General features: G+C 37.5%; 1 protein-coding gene across 1 annotated transcript in view; it reads right to left on the reverse strand.

Annotated features, from left to right (window-relative positions):
- The window catches only part of LOC103705201 (Major facilitator superfamily protein), a 50,533-nt gene extending 29,952 nt beyond the window's left edge, over positions 1 to 20,581 (reverse strand). Inside the window, exons 1-8 of the mRNA XM_008788838.6 lie at positions 19,952 to 20,581; positions 15,668 to 15,799; positions 11,693 to 11,794; positions 11,158 to 11,262; positions 10,986 to 11,061; positions 5,889 to 5,963; positions 1,196 to 1,298; positions 1,023 to 1,097 (exon numbers count right to left, since the gene is read on the reverse strand). Coding sequence (XP_008787060.4) covers positions 1,023 to 1,097; positions 1,196 to 1,298; positions 5,889 to 5,963; positions 10,986 to 11,061; positions 11,158 to 11,262; positions 11,693 to 11,794; positions 15,668 to 15,799; positions 19,952 to 20,160 — 877 coding nt within the window. The 5' untranslated portion in view covers positions 20,161 to 20,581. The remainder of the gene's footprint in view (positions 1 to 1,022; positions 1,098 to 1,195; positions 1,299 to 5,888; positions 5,964 to 10,985; positions 11,062 to 11,157; positions 11,263 to 11,692; positions 11,795 to 15,667; positions 15,800 to 19,951) is intronic.
- Positions 20,582 to 21,173: the final 592 nt, after the last annotated feature.

Consider the following 21,173-nt stretch of genomic DNA (forward strand, 5'->3'; position numbering starts at 1 on the left):
TGCTGAAATTTATGCATGCTAAAACTAATAAGAACACCATGGAATAAGCATGGAATGTAGGAAGCTTAGGTAGTTAGGGGTAAGATTTGTAAACAAAGAGTGGGGAAATGGTGGGCCAATGATAGTGATAAAGGATTGTTGTGTTCAGATTGAAGAGAAGGATAGGCTTGTTAGTTAATTGAGGGTGCAGCCACAGGCCACTTCAAGGACTCTCCTTGGTCATGCAACTGAAAGTATGAAAAAAGAGGATGCCCCAAATAAAATAAAATTCAGTGCTCAGTGAAAAATGAACTTTGGTGTATCATGTGATTGTTAAATACTAATTGATTAAAAAAGAAATTTACTCACAAGACCATTTTCATAATATCGAGCAGAATGTTGCATAATGAGAATGCACATCGGAGATGCAGTGTGCTAAAACTAGGATGGATAAATATAAAAAATAAGTATAACTGAGAAATCTTAGGAATGTAGGAAATACAACAAGAAGGATAAATTATTGGAGGAAGTGTCAATGAGGATGCTGTCTCATATGAAGCCTCGGCTTTTCAACCTTTGTATCTTTGTATTGCATGGGGGTGGGGTTTTAGCCAAAGAAGACCTATATAAAAGTAAATGGAATCACTTTAAGACACTTCCATTTGGAAGAACTAGCTTTGGTTGGAGAAGCATGATCCATGAATCCATCTGCCAACCCAGCTCACTCCATAACGGGAACAGTGTCCCAAAAGATGAAACAGCCTACTGTCCTGAGACACCAATTTTTTTTATTTTTTTCATTTCTTTAACATCTTTCTTGTTTTAAGGTTTGTTTAGGACTGGCACCTGACCATCCACATATCATATCAACCCATTCCTACTTGGCAACTGTTTCTACAACATGTATTTCACTAGATGGATATGAAGAGTAACTTAGAAATAATAGTACATGCAACAAGAATAATTACATACACTAGGTCCATAAAATCAACCTAGAAGTATTTGCATGATTTAAGTAAGAGGTCATGTACATAGAGACATACCAGCACCACCTTGAACTTCTTGAGCAATCACTTCACCAACATCGTTTGCTTTCTTTGATTCAGAAGAAGTGAATCCTGCATTCAGAAATTGTTAAGGGACACACAGGAATATTTAGCAAACCTGTCGTCTCCAATCACATATTCTAACATCACAAGGCACTGCAACCAGGCACCTTTCAGCTTCAAAGGCCTTATGATAAATCCAAGGATAGCAAATGGGAGCATCAGGATAGCCTCTCCCCAGAATGCTGCCCGCCAATGAAGATGACTTCCTACCTGATATTTGAGAGAAGCGAGAAAAATGTCAGGCCTTCCATTTAATAAATCAATAAACAGAGTCTAGAAAATGCAGAGATCAAGGCATCCATATTGTGTAAGAAATCCTCAGTTCATTGACATCTGGGCAGTAAATCTGCAGAAATATTCATCCAAGCACCAATGACTGAGAACCCCTTCAGTTGTTTAAAAATTGCATTCTGCTATAGATACATTTCCATTACCAAATCTCTAAGACTTGAACAAATTTTTATTGGCCCCAGAAAAGCCTTAACTGGGAATGACAAAGTTATGCAACAGACGATTCAAGCAGTAAAATTTCCCTATAATATGATGGTCTTTCAACAATTGGTGAACAATTTATAATCAAGAGGAAACATGTTTTCATTTCATATGTAACTATCAAAAATACTAAGTGATAAAGGATCACATTATTTATGTGAATAAAGAATATATCTGACTGACTATCTTCTGTTATGAACTTAAATCATCGTAGCATAGGAATCCAGCACTGAGCACAAATATGCCCTAAAGCCAGACTAATAGCCAATTTACAGATCAACAAATGAAAGAATCTCGGAGGTTTTCTCTGCCTGATTGATTGGTGATTGCTCAAAGGCACCTTTCCCTTCAGCTGTTTGTTACAACATATACTCCCATTAGTATTTTAGCGGCAGCACATGCCACACTCTCCTTGCTAGACTTTAACTACCATAGATGGTCATTCTTCTCCATGTATGGAAGAAAAAAGATTTGTCAGAAAAGTCAGCATACTGGCCAGCTTTACACCACAGTGATATGACAGGAATTGAAGATGCCTCCCGTTGTTTCACAAGGATTGGCATTGGACAAAAATCTTCAGCAACATTGTGTCCAACAAAACAGCTATGACAGATATTGCTACTTGTGTATGTTTATGTTTCATAACATGATAAAACTCTAGCAATCTGAAATATGCATCAAAAAATATTCTTCATGATTCCTGATTTGAGTGGATGATATTCAGGGAGCCCGGATAATTAGATTGCCAGATGGCTTCTAGTAAGCAGGGTCAAAAAGATCCACATATCAGGTGGCGTCATGGAATAATGGGCTCAGACGTGACTATGGAATTATTGTGGCATATATAATAAAGGAGGTGGGGACACCTAGTTGAAGCAGCATCTGCCATCTGACGAGTGGCTGTAGTAATGTGCAGAAGTATACCAAGGTGCCAGGGGAGAAAAGGCGAGCAACGAGGGACCAACTGTGGAGTCTAAAGCTGGTGGCCAGACATAAGTAGGCTTGGCAGGACCCCAAGCAGCTGAGATCGATGACCAATGCCGCATGGATAATGAACATAGTGGGAGTAACCAATCTGATTGAGATGACATGGAGGCTGCTGAGATGCAGGAGACTGTCCAGGCCTCCAAATAGGCATAATGGAAGTAAGAGGCCATGAGGCATCATGGACAGCTTGGGTCTTCGCATTATGATAGGGGTAGTTGGTGCATCTAGGGACACATTCACAGGGATGGCTGGGGTAGAACAAGTACCATTTGTATCCACATCCACCGCATTAGGAGCCACAACCATGTCATTATCCAACATCTTATGACTAGCAGGCCATCCAGATTGGTATAATGTTACAAGCCAGGACTACTAGCACGACCCAAATATATATGAGGCATCAATATTCTACATGGGATTAAACAATTAAAGTGAGTTGTGATTTTCTTTTTTCAATACTATATTTGCATTCTTCACTCGTAAATGATATTCGTTGATCAATAACTGAGTGCCTGAACCAATATCGACACCCAACTATCACATAAGCTTAACTTCCTTTCAATATTTAAAAATATAAAACAAGCTGGCCTAAACATCTTCATCATGCATGAAAACTCAAAAGGTAATGAAAAAGAAAAATAATTAATTTCTAGCCATCCGTCTATGGTACTGGTACGAAGTCCCATACTGACTGCCGGTATGGGATGGCCTGGTACCATAATGATCCAACCAAAAACCAGTACTAGGCCGGTACAAGGTTTTTAAAAACCTTAACACATAGTTTCCCATAAATTGACCTCATGGCTTTGGAGAAATTTTTGTTATGAAGCACGAACATGGATATGATTACAGATACGACAAGATAAAGATAACCAATATGACAAATCTTGAAAAGTAGGATAGAATATGACTAAGGTATACCAAGGAATATATGTATACATGCATACACACAAATACATTATAAAAAAAGCATTCACGATGCATAGTAGGTTATCAAAATAACATAGTCCATACTTTATAGTTTATACAGTAGCATTAACTTTCACAAGCTCATCGTTAGTCATTATTCCATAAACCATAATCCATGTTTCATTTTTAATACTAATATCAATAGATTACAAAATTGATCCTCCTTATTTTTTGAGGCAACAAGGAAATATGTAAACTACATCCAGAAAGTATCCAAAGTGTTTTTCAATTTTGAAAAATATGATACTTAACTCGGATATTGGACATGTATCTGAGAAATATCTAATGAGTATGGGTATCCGATGTCCTTCCCTGAGCGCACAGCAGCAGCTTTATTTGTATGACTGCACTCGCAGCATGGAAGATTGGATTTGGTATTTTTCATTGATTCTTCTTCGAAGACTTTGTTCAATTGTTCCCTCTAACAATATGTAATTAGTAACTACTCACTATCCCCCCTCCGTTGGTTCTCACCTCTTCTCAAAAATTTGGTAATTATTTCTGCTTCTCCAAAATGTTATAAGTTATAACAATATAATATAGATACGGCATGTGATCTAAAGTATTTGTGCTTCCTAGTGTTCTGGGCATTGCAATTAAATACATAGCACAACTTTCCCTGATAGAAAGAGAGAGTGCAAATGCTATACAAGTAAATACATACCATTACGCTGGTTTACTATTAACATTTCGTCCATCACCGAAACCTATCTTCCCCTAAGCATAATTTGTTAGTTTTTCCTTCTATGTATACCAAGCATCCAACTCAACACCTTCACTACCGCTACACATCTTTTGTGTGCAATTCCTCATTGATTGCCATCAGGGCAATACAAAATTTAATGATTATGAAGGGTGATTGAGGTGAATACTACTACTCTTCTAACAAAATGATAGCTATAGACTCCTCTAAAAACCTAATCTTCATTTTTGTGAACATTATAGGGCCAAATACTTGAATTCCTGATGCATCATTGGAGGCCCATCTTACTTTTCTTGGTTCACATGAGTCATCTAACTCAACCTTATATGTCACTAAGTACATTCTCTTCCTATCAAACCTTTGCAGTAAGATATGCAGTACCGGTACCGGCACCTGTTTTGATTGGTTGGCGATATGGTACAATATAGTATCGTGTAGTTCCGTTCCTGCACATACTGACAAAGTGAATGCCAGCAAGGGATGGGGAAAGGGAGAAGAAGAAAAAGGAAGAGAGAGAGAGAGAGAGAGAGAGAGAGAGAGAGGAAAGAGGTGGGCTGGAGGAGGCCAAAGGAGGGCCAAAGGAGGACCGCAAAAGCGCTTCCGCCCCACTACCGATTTCACTTAAAAACTGCAAAATTAAAGAAGGGCACCTTGCCGACTTCAATTAAAAACTGCAAAATAAAAAAGGGCCCCCTGCCGACTTCAATTAAAAACTGCAAAATGAAAAAACTGCCGACCCCAAGCCCTAGTTTTGTTTGAAACAGAGGAACCAAGGGCAAAGCCCTCTTCTAGTCCTCATCCAGCCTCCTTCGACCCTCCCCCTCCCTCTCCCTCTCTCTCACCCTTCCTCTTCTCCTCTCTCTCCTTCGACCATCTCGCCCTCCCTCACCAGTTTCTCAAATCGAGGAGCCAGTCCACCCCCGGTATGACTGGGTACGCCCCAAACCAGATGGTTTGAGGGGGCACAGCATTCCATGGTTTGCAGTTCTAAATCAGTTTATGAATAATTCAGCTTTCATAAATTTAGTGATACTAAGGGGATTATAAATGGAAGTGCACATTAGTAAGCCACATAACCTTCGTGAAATTTAAAATCTGGTTTCACAGTAACTGGTCATAACTTATACAGATTAACAGAATTACCGAACAATCAGCAACAAAACATTTTTGCTGCATATCACTGTCTTTTCAATACTGCAGTAGCATTTAACTTTTCTATTGAAAAATTATTTAAATGAAAAATGACACTGTAGCTTGACAAATCACAGAAATGCAAGATCTAATATCAGAAAACAATAGTTTTCATTGGAAAAGTAAATGGATGGTTATTTATATTGGACATATTTCCAATAGAGTTATTTATTTTGGATGGCACGGAGCTAAAGACAGCTCAAATAGACAGATACAGCAGACACTTAAAGTCTTAAACCCTCTAAGCTATATACAAGTAAAAGGTTGATCAAGTGTATTTCATCTTCCAAAGGAGTATCACTACCAGAGGCCACCAGAACCATCTTAACCGGTAACATTAACGTTCAAGCACCAACACATTTTTAAGGTTCCAAAGGATGCCACTTACTAGTTAACTCAGATCAATTTAAGGAAGAAAACAAACGAGGAAATGTAATAACATGCTAAGAGAAGCTCACCAGACCACCATATACATAACCAACTGCAATTCCAGTTGGTATACACATGTAGAAGACTCCAAGCCATGCTGTTTTCTGATGCCATGACATTGAACAATGTAATCAGTTGACTTGTTAAATAAAGATTAGGAGGCAAAAAAAAACTCACAAATAGAACAAAAAAAGAAATATACACAGAACAGCATGTCATAAATCTATAATTAGAATATTGGTGATTAAGATCAGTGTTTAAAGTGGAATGGGCACTCATATGTTGGTTGGAACTTAACTACAAATTTTCAGCCCATTATAGCAGGACCAAATATTTGTAAACAGCTGCATAAGTAACCAGCTCTGCTTTAGGAGCTTTTTGGTTGTAATGCCACCAAAGAAAACATGGGGTTCTATTTAGTAATTACAGAGATTCATGGTAATTTGAGTGATCGGGTCAACAGACCACCAATTTCAGCTCCATTCTATCTCTCTCTTCCTGTTTATCTCATATTCTCTTCTTGTTTGCTTCCTACAACATTGTAAACCCATTCTTTGTTCTTTAAATATTCTTGGGAAGATTATCTTCCCTTTTGTGGATGGCATATAATATTATATATGGATGCTGGTTGATTCATGTGAAATTAGTTTTAGCAAATAACGTTTCTCCATGTTGTTTTATTTTAATTAAAGAAAAGCATGACCATTAGTAACTTGAGAGCCAAACTAGTTTCAACTTCAAAGCAATAAAGTAGCTAACCTTGCACTGGGTCTCAGATTGGTGCAACCTATACTACAAGTGTAGATTGATTTCATAATAATCAATTATGGTGCGATTGATTAGACACTTCAGCAAATACTCATCATCCCAAAAAAACATCATAAAGGTATGTGAACGCAAAATAGAACATAATAAATATCTTATTAATGAAGCCTAATCAATTAAATATAACTAGTGCAGCAAACTAAAAATAACCACAACAAAACATTAAAAAAAATACTGCCAGTAAACTTGAGTTCCAAGGATGTGATAGATGGCAACGATGGTAATGATGATGGGTGGAGATAATGATTGATGGACCAAGAAACGTGGACTAGGCAAGAGATGGTGATAGAACTAGTCAAATAATTACTTTTGCGAGTTTGGTCCCTCCAATCCAATGAGAATCTTCAAGCCGCGTTCCACCAAGGTATCGAGATGAAGGATGACGGGGTCAAGAAGGTGGCTCCAAGAAGAAATAGGTCAAAAAGCAGGATGAAAGTGGAAGAAAAAGGGTCTCTCAGGGCTTCACCCATGGTGGCACTCACCTTTCTAGAATTTCTTTCTTCCCTTTTTTTTGGCTGTAGTCCTCTCTTTTTATAGGCCAAGTTACTGTTCCGTGAACAATAACGGGTCGGATTACTATTCCATGAACAGTAACAGATCAGGTTACTGTTCACGTGAACAGTGTTTTTTTCTCTATGCTGTTTTCTGCAGATTTCTGCATATTTCTGCAGATTTATGCTGTATATATTTTTTTTCTTTTCTAACTTCCTTCTTCCCTTCTTCCATACATTCAACATGCACAATTCTATTTCCAAGACTATCATCCATCCTCCTCCGTTCCTAAGATGAGTGATGGTTGTGGGCATTAAAGAAAGGCCAAAGCTCAAGCAATTAAGTGTGGTGGTTTGGAATTGGGTTAGGCTTCCTATCACACCTAGGTGAACCCTTTTTACTTGGCAGTCCTAGTATATGACTCGACTGAAAATCCAAGCCTAAACATGGCTTTGGATGGAAAGCACAAAAACAACAAAAAACATAAACTATATCCAAGATAGAGCCCTGAGACCAAAGTTCGCGGTACCGATCGTACCGACGTATCGGTCGGCTCCGGTAACGGTACGGTACCGGTGCCGAACCGAGCCAAACCGATACCGTACCGGTGCCTGGTTTCGACCCCCTCTAGCCAACGCTGTGGCATTTTGAAAGTGCCACAGCGCTGGCACTAATTTTCAGCAGCGAACCGGTGCGAACCGGCTCGGTTCGGCACCGGTTCGAGCTCATAACGGTGCGAACCACTCGGTTCGCACCGGTTCGAACATGTACCGGTGCGAACCGAGCCGGTTCGCACCGGTACGAAGCTCAAACCGAACGGTGCCGACCCATATTGGGTCGGAACCGTTTTATACCCCTGTACCGGACCGGTGCCAGTCAGTACCGGTCCGGTACGGGCTGAACCGACCGGTACAGGTCGGTTCAGCAGACCATGCCTGAGACTACATCATAGGTACTGTCTAAAGTAAACTGATGTACTTTTGGAAAATTTTGATACAGCAGATAAGTGAGAAGGAGAGAGGATAGCAGATCCGTTAAAGTTTTGGAAAATTTTGATATAGCAGTAGTTGGAGTTTACCATCCACAAGGACTCTAAATTGTTGATTTCTTCAATATCTCTCATAGAAATTTGATGCATAACACCCATGGCATCCATATCATGATGATGGTGATGATTCAGATTGTTTCATGCATGTAATAGATTCTCCATGACCATGCATAGATGTACCAGTTAGATTTATGATCAAAAAAAAATTTAGTACACAAGGAGCTTTTCCATGGTTCAGGAGGGAATATGTGATTGAAAAGTCCAGTACCGTTTTCTCATTGTGTTCGTACTAATGGAAACCAAAAAAACAGGGAGGCCTCAGTGACTAAATATGAAAGTTGCTATCATGTCAAAAAACAATTCAACAACTGCCTTTTTACTAAAAGTGTATGTATGTATGTGTGTGTGTGTGTGTATATATATTCATGTCTTTTTATCGACTAAACTAGATCATGTCATGTGCTACTTACATGTAAGAGAAGTTTCCCTCTTAAACACCAGTGAGTGTTTGGTTCATTGTTTAATCCTTTCCAAATTTTGAGAAAGGTGAGAATGATCAGCAGACTTGGGTGTTTTCCTCTTTCCTGGACTCTTGACTGCAGCGATAATCCTTCACTTGGTTTAATTGGGACTTTCAACCAAAGCATTAATTTCCAAACAAACTGATTAACATTTCCTTCTCAAATGCGATTCCGAGACACTTGAGACAGCTGAACATTTGATGATGGACACCTCAACAACTTGATTGTTGTCCTTATGGTAATGCAGCAGTGGTTATCTCAAACACTACAATTATCCAGTTTAGGATATATTCCATTCAAGTTCCCAAGCTTTAAAGTGCATTCATAAGTTTAATTCCATTCTCAATAACCTTGCTTTGAATATATCAGTATCATAACACTTCTCCAATCAATTTATGTATTCTTATTTATTAAAGTACAAGCCTTACTAGGGAACCCCTTTCATAATTCCCATATTACCATAACAAACCATCTAGTCCAATGCCTTATCATTTTAAATTTTGAATTTGGAAAACTTTATTTACTTATATAGTTTCACTAATTTTCTGAATTTCACTATCTTCAGCAAATATTTCGATAGTTATATGTGTCTGATCATGTTAAATCCTCTTAAACGGCTCACCAATTTTATTCATGTAACTTCCCTAGAGCCCAAATTCATTACCCCAATAATCACCTCACTAGCACCTTCCAAGACACCCCTTTCTTTCAAGTTTCATTATCTTTTTACAAAGTTGAACTCAAGTAATACATTGTCTATGAGGTGCTGCTAGCCAAAAAGATTAAATCATAAATTGTAAGGAGTACTTTGATGATACATTTTTCTTACTAAAAGGCCATTACCCAATAATGGTGCCAGCAATTTAGAGTCCTAGGAGGGGTGAACTAGGAACAGACCTAACTTTTGATATTTTTTTTGCACAATTATTTCCCTCATACTCAAACCACACCATTGCACTTGTCCAGCCAAGCCTTTACCATTGCACCAAGCAATGGCTCCTTAGTTCTGTTTCTTACTATTCAAGACAAACTATTGTATAAAAAACCTGAAAACCACTTTAGGCTAATTTGAGCATGAAAGCATTCCTTAGTTTTTTGTCCTAGAAATATTAGGAAGCAATAACTATAACGTGTCTAGCTGCATGTACTTTTCTTATGCATCCGTAATATTTTTTAAAATAGAAATTTAAGCAATAAATCTTATTCCATCCATATAGGTCAGCTTCATGGATCAGCATATTTTCACTCTAATGTTGGCTCTCATGTCAATCACTAACCCTCTAACTTTGATGAATTTTTGTCCAAAATGACTTTGGGAAAGAAAGGAGCCTACCAAGAAGCTTAGAAGGCCAATTAATAGTTTGGAAATGTCTTGTTGGTTGAGCAATTTACAATCAGACAAATGAAGAGATTCCTACCAAGGATTTGAAAATGGTCTAGGTGAAGACTAAATGAGATTTCTATATAGACAATCGCATAAATATTAAACATATAACTGAAAAAATTAAAATGTTATAAGTAATTATTGGATAGCACGCTCTGATATTCTTGCAAAATGGGCTTGTATTCGAGACGATGCTTTTCAGTTTCCTGAGAAGTCTATGTAAAGTAGACAAATACCCACTATGTCACTTATAATATCTTAAAACAATCTGAAACTACCGTTATTTAATGGAACCAACTAATGAAGAATCTCTTCATAATCCAATCCTGATTCCATCTACAAACAAAAATCAACCCCTTTTTTCTGTATATAGTCATGGATGCATATATCTAGCTGCAATTTCCTCATCTTGGAGACAGAAATATGTTCAACTCATCAATGCTTTACTCACACATTATACCAGTAATTAAGGGGAAAATAGATGTTATCAACTGCTAATCCTACATGACCTAGTTAGCCAAAAAATGAAAAGCTCAGGTTACCGCAGGTAAAATATTATGTCATCTCAAAATCAACTCAGCCAGAATGTCAATGGCCTATGACTAATACAGCAATATCTTTAGCATTTACTACCAAAATGGGTGTATTGCTAAGTCAGTAATGCTAGCATCCAGGATGCAATAGTGTTATGAGCAAATCCAACATGCAAAAGGACATTGGCAATAAGTAAAATCACCGAGAAACAAATAAATGCCTTACATAGAGGTAAAGCATACGCAATGACAGGTCAATAGTAACAGTATTTTCTTAAACAAACAACATATTGTGAATTTCCTCAACAGAACAGAAAACAAACCTGAGCGACAGGGGCATGGTCATCAATAAATGGAGCTGCAAGACTTATAAAAGAAGCCTCACCCACACCTACCAACCTAAATGCAGAATGCACTGCATTGTTAATAACATTGGAAGCTTCATAATTAATCATAAATTCCAATAGTTCATGAACAATCAGTTAAGGAACTCACATCCGGCAGATTGTGATTGACCAAAAATCAAATGAACAACCACAACCAGCTGCAGCAATAGTCCAGATTAACAGTCCAACACCAACAAGCCTAAAAGGATTATGACTGGGGAAAAAACAGCAGCAACATCAGAACCAAAATAAATACATGGAACTGTTTCTCACAACCCAGAAATTCCAATTAGAATCTCCATAGAATCAATACATGTTCTATCCAAAAGGCAAAAAGAAAAATCAAGCATCCAAATCATAGGCATATTAACTTCCAATTATTCGATATGACTTACATGGCATACTCACTGTCAAATATTTAAGTGTAATTTCTGATGTCAAAGGAGTCAAATGAAAAAAACATCATAATCACGGCTTTAATGAAGCAGCATCAAGTAGAAGTAAAATGTACAAAAACAAAAATTGGGAAATCTAACTTTAAAAGATAGCTATCTAAAAATAAAAGGATTGGCCCAGAAAACCAACCTAATGTAACCTTAAAAGATAGCTATCTAAAAATAAAAGGATTGGCCCAGAAAACCAACCTCTTTGCTAATGTTGCAAATATTGGAGAAGCGACTAGTAGCCCAACCATGAATGCCGATGACAGCACACCATCCTCAAAATTGTTCAGGTTAAAATCTCCTCTGTACAGAATGGGCAATAGTAAGCAATTAACTGAAAATTAACCAACAAGAGACTTGATCGAGTATGGATGAAGGGCTAATGTCATCCAGATTTGCTTGTACTAAATAGTAGCATAATTGAAAAGTTCTTGTTGACTACAACAACGAAAGTTTTACTTTATATGTGAAATGAGTCCTGCTTGCTTAACAAAGTACTAAGATACCATAGTAAAGAGTTTGTGATTTGCACAGGATATGATATAAAATATTAATAAGAATATTATCCACCTATTTCAATAATAAAGCAGTTAAGATGTTAAACTCAGAATAAGAGAGTAAAATACAGCAAGAAACAAGACAAGGCATCCTGAATAGGTAACTGACTGATGCATGCTTTGAAAATTCTTTCTTTTCTAATGTTTTGTAATCATTTCCTTTTATTTAGATGATATATGAACAATCAAATGTTTACTAAGCTTATGTTATTGCAATTAGAAAGATAGTCTACTTGCTATTATTATATGTATTGTTGTGATTCAAGCTTCCAATTCCTCAAATTGCACCCATATTTCACGCACATGCTGTACATACCTCCAATTCCACCCATATTTTACACATGCTATAGATTCTTCCATCTCCATCATACTTCAAACATATGTTATATGGTGAAACTACATAGTTCCTCTTAACTTAAGAAGTAAAGAGTATGATTTAGAAAATTTTACTAGACGAGTTAGCCTTCATAGTGCCTAGGTCATGCATATACTATCTTTGTATTGTTTTGTCATCACAGCCTTATGTTCAAGGTACGCCATCTCATTACCAGGCCCCATACCGGTGCCACCCTATCACTGCATCGGTACGTCCGGTACGGAGCCTGATTCGGCGTACCGAGTGTCAATACGCCCTCTATATTGTGTACTGAACTGGTACGATATGGTACGCCTCGTACTACCCAGTTCGGTATGGTATGGCGTACCACACTTATGTTGATGATCTACAGACCTCGTGCATGCTAAATTATTGCAACTAATACTACTTTAAATTAAATTTCTGCTAGAATAAAACTGGCTCAATTGCAATTGAACACAACATTTTTGTTTCCCTAGTGACAATTCAAAGGATTCGCACTTAAACAAGATCTAGAGGCATCACAACAGACTTTTAGCAAATATTTTGATAACACAATGATCTTCACTACAATCAAAATTATTAAATTACTTCCAAATTCCCACCATTATCAAGGGAGGCATTGTTGATGAAGACTTGTTGCCGAAGATAAAAATAGTGGAGTTCAAATATGGGAACTGATCTGTGCATCAGTTTGGACCTTGGCGAGCAGTGCCAGATCCTCTCAATTCCAGGAAACAGGATTTAACAACAGAGTAAGTATATGATTCAATATGATGCCCATAGTAATATCTAGAGAACATTAAGTCTTAGCAAGAAAACAATGCAGACCTAAAGGTTCAGAAGATATAGTCTGCAAAAAGTCTATCATGCATTATGTCCAACATCACACATTTAATCCACAATAGAAACATCCTTTTTGATGCATATAAAAAGATAAAAAGCCTGTAGGGACTTTAGGTCATGGTCATTTGTGTCAAGGCAGAAAACACAGGGTACAACTACAAATGATATATAGGCTTTCTAACAAGCAGGACTAGTCAAACCTACATAAGTAAATATTTGTAATAAAAATATACAAGAAGTCTGCATATTAATTACTTTGGAATAAATAATAAAATTAATATAGGGCATCAAATATTTGTTATTCCATTAAGAAGAAAAAGAAAAGTTGCTTAAGTTTTCCAATTCTAAGAAAACATATAAAGTAAAGTAGGAAATCCTTTCTGATAGAAATATATATTAGCTTAACAACAATATTTTACAACACTAATTAGCATGAAAATTATCAATATTTTGGAAAAAGATTTTCAAAATGGATACAACATGGTATTACTTCGATTATTATATCTGCCTTCTGGCAGAAGTTCCCAACAGCTACAGTCAAAATCATCTCAGCCTTAACCACGTTGGTAGTATACATTATTTAGTTTCATGTCTATAAACTTCACAGAATATTAAAAGGCACAACTTAGATCATCACTTTTGCATTTCTTGTAATTTTAACAAGTTAAAATCGTTAAACCATATATGACATACCAAAACGCATAGACGAAAGAAAAGACAAACCCCGTCTAGTGTTTAAAAGCAGATCAAAATGCATCAAACCCTAAACCCCAAAAATTGAACCCTAGACACAGCTGCTATCAAAATCACCACAGCTAAACCATGTTGATAGTATTCATTATTTAGTTTCATGTCCGCAAACACATTTGTGAAAATATTAAAAATCGAAAGTTAGATCCTTCTATCTATCACTTTTGCCTTTTTGGTAAACTTAAAAGTTTGGATGCTTAGACAACATATAAACATATCGATAGTGCAACAGTAAAATTTAGAGGAAGGAATAGAACATTTAACCCTGTCCAGTATTTCAAAGCATATCAAATTAGATACCCTATGTCTGAAGTGAATTCATTAAGCTATAGCATAAAGTCATCTGATTCCTAAACTTCAATTAATTAAATTAATCATAAGAGCCATCTGTAATATTCTAATTCCTCTGAAATCACAACAATCCACAAATACTGCGTCCACTCGAATTTGTCCTTGTAACTTAAGTAATGGGTAACATTTCATTAGATGATGAGAACATGCCCATCCAATCAGTACTCTTTGCACTTAGTCAAATGCATTGTACATTCACATAACATATCATTTTCTGTGGAAATCATAGCTTTCCGATGGATTGATAAGATTACAACTGTTAACAAGCAATTCCATCCTTTTTAATCAATCATGTTTGTTGCACTTATCAACATTTTGCCAATTGATCAGATTAATTATGCATTATATACTCTTTGCGCTGCAATTAGCAATCTAACACTACAAGAACCAAGCATAATTCCATTGGTTAATAAGATCGCACTCCTCCAACATGTACTCCTTGAGTAGTCACATGCTTGCACATGCTACATAGGAGTACATACACATTTTCTATAATTGGTAATGATGTCAACAAATGTCCAAAGCCAATATCTCATTAACTCACTAAGGGTCATAAATAACCTCAAACAATATTAGTCAAGGTCGGAGGAACCGGTACCGGTCACTATATCGATTCTCTGGCGGCATGAGCCAATACGGGCGGTGCTGGGCCTGTACCGACGAGCGAGGACACGGTACCATGGGAGAGAGGAAAAGGGAGAGAGAAGGAGGAGAGAGGGAGGGCCGGCAGAGGCCACGGCAGGCGAGGCCGCGGCCGGTTTTCCTATTTCGAATGAAATAGGGGTCCGCCCACGGCTTAAAAAATTTCGTGATTTTTAAGTGAAGTCGGCAAATCGCTTGCCGACTTCACTTAAAAATCGCAAAATTAAAAGCCCTTTTCAACTTCAACATATTGAAACAATAATCGCAAATTGCATCTGACATGCTTTACCTTAAGATAGACAAAGCATAGCAAGATTATAAATAACATTTCTAGTTTTACTTCATTACAATAATAAGATAATAGTGCTAAACTAGATGCAATTGGGTGCTGCATATCTCTCACATGTTATTAATATTACTCAACAATTTACGTATAACATTTAAATTCATAGATACTCTAGTATGTACCAGAAGCAATTGGCTACCATAAAGCAATTGTGCCAACATGACATATTATACCTGATAAGAAAAGGTCAAAGTGTTCCAAGCATTCAGATGAGAATCTCATATCAATTAGTGAAGGGATCAAAAAAATTAATAATCATATATTCTAGGTTAACATTTTTGCAAATTATTAGAGCTTAAAAAAGTCCAAAAGATTTTAAGCTGTCTTACTGAATTCCGGAACCCGAAGTGCATGTTCCACTTTCCGTGCAAGTGCGACGACTGCCGTTTACACCATTACTCGCTATTGCTCCTCGATCAACATAATTTAACATGTTGATAATGCAAAATATCACAAGGAGTCTGCAAACAAAATACAATTTGTCTCAAGCTAAAGGTCATGACCAACTGTGCAAAACGAACATAAAGTACAAACAGTATTCCAAAGTTAAAAGAGGAATGACACTAAAGGAATGATTATTTGCTTAAGAATTTGTATGTATGCACGTATAATGCACACAGACACATATAATAAAAGATAATGAGCGAGATGCTCGAAATTAGAATAAAGGATTTAACTACTTATTATGTACTCATACGAAAAAAATTTCACAAATAATGGTGCAGTTTAGCCACCATAATTAAAACAAACAAAAAAACTCATAATAAAAGCTTTCCAAACTCAACTTTGACAAGAAATGTTCCCTGCTGCAAATAGGGGGATGTGACTGGCTGGTTCAGGGACATGCCCTTAAACCATTGCAACAAAGAACACATATTTCCACAAGAGTTTGGGCATGCCATATCAAGTGCCCATGAACCAGCCATTTCAGGGGTGAAGTGAAGCTGATATGCCCAGACAACTTGATCCCAAAGCAGCTCAGTTTGTTCAGGATGCAGTTTAGTCGGCTCCCCCTTGAACCGAGCTTGTGAGACCAAGACAACCTTGGTTTGGTATTAATCGATTGGAGCTTGCATCCTTGATCCTCAAAGGGATGAGAGAGAGAGAGAGAGAGAGATCAAATATATCTGCTCAATACAGCCACCTCACACACCTCTCCAGCAAGACCCTGACTTTACTGCTTGCTAGGCCCCTTACCCTCTTCTCTTTTGCCCCATTACCCTCTCCCCACATTTTCCTCCATCTTATCTCCTCAGAAAGATGACCAATTTGGACACGGATGTAAGGCTCCAGTGATAGAAAGGAGAAAAGGGTAAGGGCTTAAGCTCGATCTCGGAAGGGCAGCATACTATCACTGTTAAAGATAGTTTAAGGCTATTGCAAGTGACACGACACTATTAAGGGCCTAGGAGTTCAAGTGGGCATGTGGAATAAAAGTTCTAATAATTTAATTCATTCTATAATTAATATTGCAATTTATATTTCCTCATACTGATAAATCACGAGTTCATTTTTTAGTTACCATACAACATAAAGATATTGAATACACATATGACTTAAAATTTTCTTGCAGCATAAGATGGAATCTGTGGTTTATTTCTCACAAACACATATACTTCATTGAATAATTTATGAACTTTAGATAAGATTCTGATCAGGCTCTTGTTAATCGAAGACAAGGCAAGAGAGAAAGATAGTCATGCCATATAGCAGCGGTAGAGCGACGACTTTTATATACAAGATGCAAAATGCTAAGACTTTGTAACATTCAATTCATCTTAAACTAAAAATATATTAAAAATTATCTAATGAACAAGAATTTCAAGTATAAAATATTGTTCATTGTATCAACATTTATCATGTTTGTCCATGATGAGTCTATGTATTCTGGAAGTGTTGCATATTCATTTATTGTGGCAATGCTATCAAAAATATCCTTCTCAATATAAGTGGGTAAACTTCATCCACTGATCACCCATTCAATTACCCAATCCATTTTTCACCACATTCATGGCTCCAAGTGAATTTCCATTACAATAAGCTCGATTTGAGTCCTTGGACATGCATTGACAGATTAATCCAAGCCAATATTAATGAGGTTATGAAAATTATGGGGATTGTGCATCCCCAAGTTTTAGGATAGGTGAACTGACAGAAAGAAGCTTTACATTAATTCACTTATTTTCTAGAAAGCCTGCATTTTATTTTGAAATATGGAAGGACAAAAGGCATCAATTATGGTGTCTGCATATGAGAGTTAGAGAGAAAGAAGTTTCAATTTTTTCATGAAATTTATTTTTGTGGAAAGTAAAATTCATTTTAATATGAGAGCACCATGGGTGTTAATGGGGTTGCTAAAAAAAAAGCATTAATCATTAAGAGGATTCATGGACGAGAACCACATCTTATATCCACCATGATTTGTGGAGCGTTGTGATGAGTTGTTTTGCAGAACAACTTGGAATCTTTATAGTTTGGGATTTGGGTGGGTTAGAAGTCTTTAAAGGTTGGGACTTGAGCTGGGATGGGAGGAGGCCACCAATTGATGAAGTCTGCATTGAGAAAGGGCTAAGATGTAGTGTCTTCAAGGGAAAAAAAAAGGATTTTACCAAAGTCAGTGGGAGGGGGGACATTAGCGCCCTCCCCCCCCCCCCCAACAAAAAAAAAATATATTATAAATTCGCCAATCAATATAGCTTAGATTTGCATATTCCCATCTAGATAAATGCTTCCCAATACAGTAGATGCATGCAAAGTGCAATATATATATCTATATAATGGATACATATATATATATATATATATATATATATATTAAAAGATTATAGCAATAGAATATTTGATAGGCAACCATTATATATCCATTACATATCTGATAGGGACACTGCTAGTTAAGTTGCCAAGTACATAGGTCGCACTTCCCAAATGCATAATCAGTTGCCATCAACAACTCTAGGCTAACCACTCTCATAACATCATTACTTTATGGTGGATAGTTATATTTACATATTTTTACCAACAACGTTGCACCAAAGTCATGGTTACTTATTGAAAATACACAAAACAATTGACGTTTATCAGTCCAACAGGAAGATATTCCTAAGTAGACATGTTAGTAATTCAACTATGCTAAAATAATTAACCAATTGCATGAAAATAACTAGTCCACTATTTGAAAATTACAGTATTATGCATTCATAAAACAAGTGATTTTCACCCTCAATGTTTGTTGAAACAATAGGACACACCAATTGAAAGGGATGCACAGTCTGATGCAATCATATTGCATAACTACTAAGCTGCTCGAGTGCCAATAAAATTTCTTTGAAAGAAATGATGATTAATTAGCCAGATAAAATTAGCAGTTCATCATAATACCATTATCAGTCAATTATTTGAAGTTCCCAGAAATTTTGATATATCAGTTCAACTGGTGGCACTTTGTGGTCGTTAATATTCTTGACAACGAATGCCTTATTCCTAGTGGGTACTCAACTTAAGAGTCCCTTACAGGCAATGTCATATTGATATCATGCTATATTCAAGTTCACCTACTTACATGTCCTTGACTATAGATCTTTGAATCTAATGACAATCATGCATGCAGATGTTACAAGGTTGCTTGACAGAATCTACTAATCATATTTCAAAATTTACTCCACCTATTTTGAAAAGAAACATTAGTGCACCCATCATGCATACATCCAACAGGTTGCACTTCATGTCGCTATTTATTTGCAGAAATGGCAACCAATCAGTCACTGAAAATGTCATTAGTCTATGGCAATCAAGCCATATAGGATACAGATACTCGTAAGTTGCTAAACATTATGAATAACATGGGCTGAAGTCACCAATATCCTACACCTAAGATACTAGTTGATAATACGAACATCACGTGTGCTAAAGTTACATGCCCCATAAAAGATTGCAGGCACCACCTTCAAGACTGTTAGCTCCCAAGCTTTAACCCCTTTCGTCCTCTCTACAGCTACAACCTTCCCTTGGAGCCTTTGCCCTGGTACCTCTCTTTACCAAGGCTACCATTTTGCACAGCTCCACTGTCATTGCCTAGCCAGCTCTCCTGAACGAGTAGTTTGCCAGAATGTAGGCGGAAACAGCAAAGAGAAAAGAGGGATGGACAACAAGAACACCTGGATTCAACTCCTGACGTTCATAACTTGGAGATCCAAGTCAAATACTCAAAAACTTCCACTTCCAACCCCATCTAACCATGGCATGGCTGAATCCCGGATTCTCCCAGACTGGTCTCGACATTTACATCAATTACATGTCGGAAGCACTAACCATTCAACTGTTCCTTTTGCAGCATTCGAGACACATGCCCTAACCATAAATCCAAGAATTCGCTCGATACCATGACTCCCTCATGAATTCCCTCCTTCCTCCTCAATTTCTCGCTCCAGAGGAAAATTCCAAGATTCAAACCGAACATTTCAAATCATATTCCAAAAACAAAACAACACCAGAATCCCCTTTCCATGCCGATTCCATCAAAAACCCCAAAAACCATGGCAAACAAAACAAAACCCCTGGAATGATGACCTCATCAACTGGGAGAAGAAACGAGAAAAGGGAGCGCAAGCTCGTACCTCTTGGGCGTGAACCACGAAGGATCGGAGTCGGCGTCAGGGTTCGGGTTCTCATCTGGATCCTGGGAAAGAGCGATCGCCATCTCCTTCTCGGGAGCAGTAGGAGGACGAGGGGCGGGAGCGCCGGCGGCAGCGTCCGGCTTGGAGGGGGGAGAAGGAGCCGGTACCTCAGCGTCCGGCTTGGACGAGTCCGCTACCGAATCGCTCATATTATAAATAATAGGAAATATCTTTTCCTACTGCGGCGTAGAATACAAGTTTTGTCCTGGGCGGTAAATGCTTATTTTATTTCACCGCAGTTCGTTTTACCTTTCTCAACCAGCTCCTGATGGCGATGGAGAGAGAAGGCGGAGGAGGAGGAGGACGAGTGGGAGAGGGAGAGAGCGATAGAGAGGGGATTTAGGAGTTCGGCTCCTCCGGTCCTCTCCTACGCCTCGCCTTGGAAAGGTAGTTGGTACCGGACATTATTAAGGAGGAATCGTGGGCTTCCTGGATTTACGCTTCCCAAATTGCATCCCCGAGGAGGCTGAAAACCGCGATTTGGGGGGGATTCGTGGAGCGTATTGTTTTCCTTTTTGGGGAGAGCTGGAATTCTGGGACTGTGGACTGGCGGACAGGTTGGATTTATCTGGGTGGACGGGATGAGGCTGATGTGCGTATGCGGAGAGAACTTTGCGCGAGTCCGGGATCTGCCGTCCGAATGGACTGATGATGCCATCTGGTCCATTCGATTATCGGGAGAGAACAAAGAATAGTTTGAGAATAATAAAATGCACGTGCTAATGCACGTGCCCAAGAAAATAATAAAATGGATTTGCTCGAATTTGTTAGCTAATAGTTTGAGAATACTTGAATCAACAAAAAAAAATATATATATATCATATATTCGCTACATTCCATCTTAAGATGGATTTGATCAAATTTGTGCCGTCTAACTGTAAAATCTTTATTAATGTAAAGATACCACTATTGTAGTTTACATATCCAATAAATCTTGAACATATTATCATCTTGGCCATGTGGAGAGGAGCAATTCACACATAAGTCTAGAAATCTAAAATCCGGATTGAAAAATAGTGGAGTAAAAGGGCAATTTAGAATAAATATTTATTTTAGAAAAATGGAGGAGAAGTTAATCAATGCCATGCAACCGGTAAAGCTTGAATGTATCTTAGTTTGGATCTACAATCTTTTTTTTCTTGATATACTATAACGGATATGG

The sequence above is a fragment of the Phoenix dactylifera genome, chromosome 3 (genome assembly GCF_051530095.1).
Source record: "Phoenix dactylifera cultivar Ajwa chromosome 3, Ajwa_hap1_PhDact_Kaust_v1.1, whole genome shotgun sequence".
NCBI lineage: Eukaryota > Viridiplantae > Streptophyta > Magnoliopsida > Arecales > Arecaceae > Phoenix > Phoenix dactylifera.